Source organism: Coregonus lavaretus, assembly GCF_964263955.1.
Source record: "Coregonus lavaretus genome assembly, contig: HAP1_SCAFFOLD_2415, whole genome shotgun sequence".
Lineage (NCBI taxonomy): Eukaryota > Metazoa > Chordata > Actinopteri > Salmoniformes > Salmonidae > Coregonus > Coregonus lavaretus.
This window is the reverse complement of record NW_028165167.1, coordinates 69,333-78,408: the sequence shown is the minus strand read 5'-3', so window position 1 is coordinate 78,408 and position 9,076 is coordinate 69,333. Positions and strand designations below refer to the sequence as shown.

The window sequence follows — 9,076 nt, the reverse complement described above, 5'->3', positions numbered from 1 at the left end:
TTAGTGAGTGCATACATTTTTCATACTGGCCCCCCCGTGGGAAACAAACCCACAACCCTGGTGTTGCAAGCGCCATGCTCTACCAACTGAGCTACAGGGGTAGCATATTGGATGACTGTAATTCATATTCCATTCACCGAGCTCAATGTAACATCGTTAGGTTAGGCTACTACATGATACTCGAATTTCCCTATACTCATCATGAGGTTGCTACAACCTAGTCTGTGAATGAAAGTTACAATGTAGGTGCACAGGTCAAAAGAAAGACTACTAACCTAGCAATGTAGTATGCTATACTGATAATGTACAGAACTTTGGGATTTGTGTATGTGAATGAAAGCGCTCTATAAATAAAATGTATTATATTATTGTTATTATTAATATCATATATATGCCATTTAGGGACATACGTGGTCCCAGAGTACAACGACACTGTGGAGATCCAGGGTAGTGCCCCAGCCGCAGTTCCAGGCTCGACCTGAAGGGTGGCGATGGGGAAGAGGACAGCCAACTCTGTTGTATCTTCATCACGTTTCCCTCTGGGGTGCTGGAGCAGTGTACACACACCAGGATCAATGAAAGCACTGGTACTCTCCCTCTCTACCTTTTTCTCATCTCATCTCTCTGTCTCTCTCCCTCTCTCTCTCTCTCTCTCTCTCTCTCTCTGTCTATCTCTCTGTCATCGCTCTCTCTCTCCCTCTCTCTCTCTCTCTCTCTCTCTCTCTCTCTCTCTCTCTCTCTCTCTCTCTCTCTCTCTCTCTCATTTTCTCTCTCTCTTCTCTCTCTCTCTCTCTCTCTCTCTTTTCTCATTTCTCTCTCTCTCTCTCTCTCTCTCATCTCTCTCTCTCTCTCTCTCTCTCTCTCTCTCTCTTCATTCTCTCTCTCTCTCTCTCTCTCTCTCTCTCTCTCTCTCCTCTCTCTCTCTCTCTCTCTCTCTCTCTCTCTCTCTCTCTCTCTCTCTCTCTCTCTCTCTCTCTCTCTCTCTCTCTCTCTCTCTCTCCCTCTCTCTCTCTCTCTCTCTCTCTCTCTCTCTCTCTCTCTCTCTCTCTCTCTCTCTCTCTCTCTCTCTCTCTCTCTCTCTCTCAATCATAACTATCCACACAATACATAACTGTGTACTGTGTGTCTGTCTATTGTCTACCCACAGCAGAGGCCCAGGATCTTTTGCTGCTGGAAGTACTGTGTTTTACGTGTGTGTGTGTGTGTGTGTGTGTGTGTGTGTGTGTGTGTCTATCCACAGCGGAGGCCCAAGATTCAGAGGCTCCAGAGCGGCTGCTAGGGGAAAGAACTTTGGAACAGTGGGCCCTGTTGGTAGGAGGCTCCACCATCAGCATCCTGAGCATTGTGACCTCATTGTACTACTGCTGGAAGTACTGCTGCAGACACTGCTGTCACAGGTAGGCCTAGCTCAGTGGAGGTTGGTATCGTTTAAGATGAGGGAGGATGGTTATCTTTTTTATGAGCATGGCCTTATTTCTATTACAGCATATTGGATGACTGTAATTCATATTCCATTCACCGAGCTCAATGTAACATCGATAGGGTTAGGATACTACATGATACTCGAATTTCTCTATACCCATCATGAAGTTGCTACAACCTAGCCTATGAATGAATGTTTACAACGTAGGTGCACAGGTCAAGAGAAAGATTTGAGTAAGCAAAGGGTGACAGACAGTGAAACATTCAATACTGCCTTGCACACTCTTGCCTGCATCTAGCTGATCTAGGGTGTAATCATTAGTCCAACAGTTGCAAACAATAGTTTCTATTGGACAAATTCAGGTATGTTATCCCCGTTTTGGTTTTGTTTGCTTCCGTTTAAGAAATGTTTTTCAACAGAATCGGCGGAATGAATACACCCCTGATCACACGTAAACACAGTTCACTTTCATAGCATCCACATGATCACTTGCTCTCACCTTTTTCCTTTCACTTGTAGACTTCAGTGCACAACACATCAGCTGTCAGTGAGCAGCCGAAAAAACCTTTCCAAGCCAAACCTTCATACCATAACCGCTAACCGTTACACACAGCCTACATCGTTGTCACCATATTAGCTAACGTCATACTAGTCAACATAGCTACTAGAACTAACTAATTAGTAAACACGCTACAATCATGCAGTGCAGTGTACAGTCAGCAAGCAGTTTAGCAGTTACACCAGCAGGCCCCAGTGGCAATAAATAATCATTTTTTAAAAAGCTTACCTTGACTTGGAAGAGTTCCAGTGTTGGCTAGCCATACCCAACTCGCTATCATAGCATCCCTCTCTGTTTGAGATGTGTGTTTGAGTAGGCTAAACTAGCTAGCTGCATTCGCTAACTAAGTGAAAGTGACAAAAAAAAAATACAAGGAAATATAGCTAGCTAGCTCTCTCTCTCATTTGCTTCTCCTTCATTTCTAAAAAAAAATTGACTTGTTCAAAACTGTTCAACTACTGTCTTTCTCTCTCTCTTTGAGTCAACTACTCACCACATTGTATTTACTGCAGTGTTAGCTAGCTGTAGCTTATGCTTTCAGTACTAGATTCATTCTCTGATCCTTTGATTGGATGGACAACATGTCAGTTCATGCTGCAAGAGCTCTGATAGGTTGGAGGATGTCCTCCGGATGTTGTCATAATTACTGTGTAAGTCTATGGAAGGGGGTGACATGTTGAAATCGATGTACCCAGGTGAGGACGGAAGCTAGCTGTCCTCCGGCTACACTATGGTGCTACCCTACAGAGTGCTGTTGAAGCTACCGTAGACCTTTATTGCAAAACAGTGTGTTTTAATCAATTATTTGGTGACGTGAATATATTTAGTATAGTCTTATCTAAAAAGGGTAACTTTTTAAATGTTTAACTATTTTTATTTTTATGAAATGCACTGAGGAGGATGGTCCTCCCTTTCCTCCTCTGAGGAGGCTCCACTAGCCAACCTTCACCTACTGGTGAAAGTACAGCTGCAGACCTTACTGATCAACTGAACCTATTTTGTGTCTGTCTGTCTGTCTTTCTCTCTGTCTCTCTCTCTCTCTGTCTCTCTCTCTCTCTCTCTCTCTCTCTCTCTCTCTCTCTCTCTCTCTCTCTCTCTCTCTCTCTCTCTCTGTCTGTCTGTCTGTCTGTCTGTCTGTCTGTCTGTCTGTCTGTCTGTCTGTCTGTCTGTCTGTCTGTCTGTCTGTCTGTCTGTCTGTCTGTCTGTCTGTCTGTCTGTCTGTCTGTCTGTCTGTCTGTCTCTCGCTGTCTTTCTCTCACCCTATCAATATCATTCTTCTGTCTGTATCTCTATTCCGACCTATCTCTCTCTACAGTCTACATTTTACTCTCTCTCTCTCCATCATCTGTATCACTGCTCTCTCTTCCTATCTGTCTTTTTCTTTTGTCTCTCTCTCACAGTCACATACAGGATGGAAAGACAGGCCTCACTCGCTCTGTCAGTAAAGTTTCCAGTAGCACTGACTATAACACCAAAGGTTATCAGCTCTCTGACTATAACACCAAAGGTTATCAGCTCTCTGACTCTAACACCAAAGGTTATCAACTCACTGACTATAACTCAAAATTGTCAAAGACTCCAGCCACCCTAGTCATAGACTGTTCTCTCTGCTACCGCACGGCAAGCGGTACCGGAGTGCCAAGTCTAGGTCCAAAAGACTTCTCAACAGCTTCTACCCCCAAGCCATAAGACTCCTGAACAGCTAATCATGGCTACCCGGACTATTTGCACTGCAAACTATTTGCACCCATCCTTTTTACGCTGCTGCTACTCTGTTAATTATTTATGCATAGTCACTTTAACTCTACCCACATGTACATATTACCTCAACTACCTCAACTAGCCGGTCCCCCGCACATTGACTCTGCAACGGTACCCCCCTGTATATATAGCCTCCCTACTGTCACTTTATTTTACTTTTGCTCTTTTTTTTCTCAACACTTTTTTTGTTGTTGTTTTATTTTTACTTTTTTTTGTTTAAAATAAATGCACTGTTGGTTAAGGGCTGTAAGTAAGCATTTGACTGTAATGTCTGCACCTGTTGTATTCGGCGCATGTGACCAATAACATTTGATTTGATTTGATTTGAAGACTTATCTTCTCTTATCTCTAGTTCCAGGAGGCGAATGTTCGATGTAGAGACGTATCTGACAGATCAACACACAGAATCAGAGGTAAAGTTATTCTCTCAGCAACACTTTTAGCTCAACATCCTCTACATACCGTTTTGACACAATGGAAAATGATATCTTTACCTAGAAATTCTTTACCTAGAAATGACGTGTTGTAACCTAAAGCACATGGAAAAGGTCATTGGTGAAATTTAATGTAGGCTACATAACCACATGCCTTTGTATAGTCATAGATAGAACCATTGCCTGTCTCTATGGGGAGAGTGACCTCAGTAAACATAGTGACCTGCGTTACCATGAAAACCCAGAGGGCCCCCCCATCGCTATGGTTATCGCCATGGTTTCCTGTTGTTCACTGTGAATAACATTTGTGTGGTTACATTTCTTGGCCAATGCTCAGCCATTTCTCTCTCTCTCTCACACACACACACACAAACACACACACACACACACACACACACACACACACACACACACACACACACACACACACACACACACACACTGGTAAATGTGGTTTGACGTTTCTCATACTTAGGTTCACAATAGTGTAACATACAGTAGCGGGTGTGCTGTTAACAGGGCAGAAGAATCAGTCTGTCAAGCAGAGTTTTTAATAACGTTTGCTGTATGGTCGGATTAGGTGTGATGTGAACATTGCAGTGAGAGTTGCTTTCGTTACACTTCTATTACAGACCTCTTTTCATTTGGTGTTTACATTTACATGATAGAACGTGATTAAATTACAATTGATACAAGCAACATTACAAATAATTTTGTTACCAATTATTTTCAAAACAACATCTCTCTCTCTCTCTCTCTCTCTCTCTTTATATATATATATATATATATATATATATATATATATATATCTCTTATCCAGGGTGTCAAAGAGGAGCCCCCCCAGCAACCCCCCCTTCCCTCACCTCCCCAGCCCCAGCCCCAGGGTTTTGACCCCTCCAAGCTCTATGCTAAGATCAAGCTGGACCTGCTGTATGGACGGCTGTGGAAGGCCTACCAGGGGACGGCCACGGCCTGGGGCCCAACAACACAGCACGGGCCACAACATGGTCCACAGCAAGTGGCAGAGCCAGGGCCACAAAAGGTATGTCTTTCTTTCTATAGGTTTTATATTTATCTATGTATGAGGAAACCTCACTTTTCAAAGCAGTCAATTCAAAATAAAGGAATTTATTCAACTTCTATAGTGCTTTTCATTAAAATAATAATCTTTAAATGCTTGAAAAAGCTAAACGAACAAGATTAAAATAAAACAGCTATAGAGTGGGTCCGGACTACGATTTTCAGCCAGAGTTGAACGTTTTTGAGTGTTTCAAACCTCCTACAGATGGAGTGATAGTCAAGAAGGAACCACATGTAGTAGAGGTCTGTCCATGATAGGGCGCTGCTCTGCCTTCTTGACGTCTCAGTCGACCAGACAGGTCCTACAGGCCCTAGTTTTGTCGCACCTGGACTACTGACCAGCTGTGTGAAGCAAAAAAAGGACATAGGTCAATTGCAGTTGGTCCAGAACAAAGCAGCACGTAGGTGCACTTAGATGTACACGGAGGGCAAGTGTCAGTAACATGCATGTCAGTCTCTCCTGGCTCAAGGTTGAGGAGAGATTGACTGCATCACTATTGGTCTTTGTGTGAGGTATTGATTTGTTGAAGGTACCGAGTACAACACAAGACATGCAACCAGAGGTCTATTCACAGTCCCCAGGTCCAGAACAGAGGCTGGGAAACGCACAGTATTAAATAGAGCCATGACTGCATGGAACTCTCTGCCACCCCAGGTAACTCAAGCTGGCAATAATACCAGTTTCAAAAACAGATAAAATAACTCCTTACTGCACAAAGGGGACTGTGAAGAGACACAGACATTTTTTATATATTGTATTGTAATTTGCACTGTACTATGTATTAGACCTAGATGTTGTGTGTACAGTGAGGGAAAAAAGTATTTGATCCCCTGCTGATTTTGTACGTTTGCCCACTGACAAAGAAATGATCCGTCTATAATTTTATTGGTAGGTTTATTTGAACAGTGAGAGACAGAGTAACAACAAAAAAATCCAGAAAAACGCATGTCAAAAATGTTATAAATTGATTTGCATTTTAATGAGGGAAATAAGTATTTGACCCCCTCTCAATCAGAAAGATTTCTGGCTCCCAGGTGTCTTTTATACAGGTAACGAGCTGAGATTAGGAGCACTCTTAAAGGGAGTGCTCCTAATCTCAGCTCGTTACCTGTATAAAAGACACCTGTCCACAGAAGCAATCAATCAATCAGATTCCAAACTCTCCACCATGGCCAAGACCAAAGAGCTCTCCAAGGATGTCAGGGACAAGATTGTAGACCTACACAAGGCTGGAATGGGCTACAAGACCATCGCCAAGCAGCTTGGTGAGAAGGTGACAACAGTTGGTGTGATTATTCGCAAATGGAAGAAACACAAAAGAACTGTCAATCTCCCTCGGCCTGGGGCTCCATGTAAGATCTCACCTCGTGGAGTTGCAATGATCATGAGAACGGTGAGGAATCAGCCCAGAACTACACGGGAGGTTCTTGTCAATGATCTCAATGCAGCTGGGACCATAGTCACCAAGAAAACAATTGGTAACACACTACGCCGTGAAGGACTGAAATCCTGCAGCGCCCGCAAGGTCCCCCTGCTCAAGAAAGCACATATACAGGCCCGTCTGAAGTTTGCCAAAGAACATCTGAATGATTCAGACGAGAATTGGGTGAAAGTGTTGTGGTCAGATGAGACCAAAATCGAGTTCTTTGGCATCAACTCAACTCGCCGTGTTTGGAGGAGGAGGAATGCTGCCTATGACCCCAAGAACACCATCCCCACCATCAAACATGGAGGTGGAAACATTATGCTTTGGGGGTGTTTTTCTGCTAAGGGGACAGGACAACTTCACCGCATCAAAGGGACGATGGACGGGGCCATATACCGTCAAATCTTGGGTGAGAACCGCATTCCCTCAGCCAGGGCATTGAAAATGGGTCGTGGATGGGTATTCCAGCATGACAATGACCCAAAACACACGGCCAAGGCAACAAAGGAGTGGCTCAAGAAGAAGCACATTAAGGTCCTGGAGTGGCCTAGCCAGTCTCCAGACCTTAATCCCATAGAAAATCTGTGGAGGGAGCTGAAGGTTCGAGTTGCCAAACGTCAGGCTCAAAACCTTAATGACTTGGCGAAGATCTGCAAAGAGGAGTGGGACAAAATCCCTCCTGAGATGTGTGATCTCTGTGATTGCCAACAAGGGTTTTGCCACCAAGTACTAAGTCATGTTTTGCAGAGGGGTCAAATACTTATTTCCCTCATTAAAATGCAAATACATTTATAACATTTTTGACATGCGTTTTTCTGGATTTTTTTGTTGTTATTCTGTCTCTGACTGTTCAAATAAACCTACCATTAAAATTATAGACTGATCATGTCTTTGTCAGTGGGCAAACGTACAAAATCAGCAGGGGATCAAATACTTTTTTCCCTCACTGTATGTACTGATATGTAGGCTATGTGCAACGTTTTAAATGTATGTATTTCAGTCCTTGAATAATAATGTTCTGTACTATGTATTATGTCATGTTTCATGTGGACCCCAGGAAGAGTAGCTGATGCTTTTGCAATGGCTAGTGGGTATCCTAATAAATACCAAATACAACGTGAAAATAAAGCAAAAAATAATGTTTGTTGATGCAAATGACACAGAAATGACACACATGCAGTATTTGATAAAGTCAACATCATCATAACCAGCTCTACTTCCTTCTGGGGGAACATTGGGCATCACAGAGGGAGGAACCGGAAGAATCCATTCTACAACTAGAACCTAAATCTCAACCAGAACTAAGACCAGAACATCAACCAACTCTGGAAGGAAGAGAGGAACCAGTGACTGAGCCTGAAACTGAGTCTGAGCTAAATACCTCCACCAACCTGGATCCTGGGACACAGATGGAGGAAATGTAGTCGGACACAGGTTTATGAGTGTGTGTGTGTATGTGTGTGTGTGTGTGTGTGTGTGTGTGTGTGTGTGTGTGTGTGTGTGTGTGTGTGTGTGTGTGTGTGTGTGTGTGTGTGTGTGTGTGTGTGTGTGTGTGTGTGTGTGTGTGCTTGTGCGTGCATGTGTGCATGTGTGTGTTGGGATGAATAAAGTATTGTTAACATTGGTTGAATAACCCTGAAACTATCTGTCAATCAATACGATCAATCTTCATTGTCCCAGAAGGAAATGTAGTGTGAGAATATTAAACTCATCTGAACTTTTAAACATAGTTATGGGTTGAATGACCTTTGGCTTTTTAAAGAGACCTGTTATTACAAGGAGTGAGACAGTGGTTGAAAGAATAGAAAAACATATTTTTTGGGTGTATATTTGTGGCTTTCTGTTAATATAACTGAGGTATACTGATTCATGACCAATATACAGTATATTGGATATTTGTATGTTGCTGTACTACTTTTATTTCAATAAAAAATCGGACCATCAAAATTGTTTCTCCTTCACTTTTACGTTTAGATTGTGCCTGCTCTTCCTTTGAGCCACTGGGGGGCGACACAAGACTACTTGTTCACTGACTCAAGCCCAGGGTAGCCGTACACTTGTAAACAGGTTACACACACTGTAAAGTTAGTAATCTACTTTTGTAACTAAAGCATGGACAGTTCTAACAGACATAATGCAGTGCCTTCGGAAACTATTCACACCCCTTGACTTTTTCCACATTTTGTTGTGTTACAGCCTGAATTTCAAATGGATTACATTTAGATGTTGTGTCACTGGCCTACACACACAATACCCCATAATGTCAAAGTGGAATTATGTTTTTAGAAATTCTTTGAAATGTATTTAAAATTGAAAGCTGAAATGTCAACAAGTATTCAACCCCTTTGTTATGGTAAGCCTAAATAAGTTCAGGAGTAAAAATGTGCTTAAC

General features: G+C 42.6%; 1 protein-coding gene across 1 annotated transcript; it reads left to right on the top strand.

The window, feature by feature from the left end:
- Positions 1 to 459: 459 nt before the first annotated feature.
- On the top strand, positions 460 to 8,626 carry LOC311116206 (uncharacterized protein). The gene is made up of 5 exons (XM_084191326.1): positions 460 to 587; positions 1,241 to 1,397; positions 4,096 to 4,156; positions 4,998 to 5,219; positions 7,932 to 8,626. Exons 3-5 carry the CDS (start codon positions 4,109 to 4,111, stop codon positions 8,106 to 8,108), a joined length of 447 nt encoding a protein of 148 aa, XP_084047452.1. The 5' UTR covers positions 460 to 587; positions 1,241 to 1,397; positions 4,096 to 4,108; the 3' UTR covers positions 8,109 to 8,626.
- Positions 8,627 to 9,076: the final 450 nt, after the last annotated feature.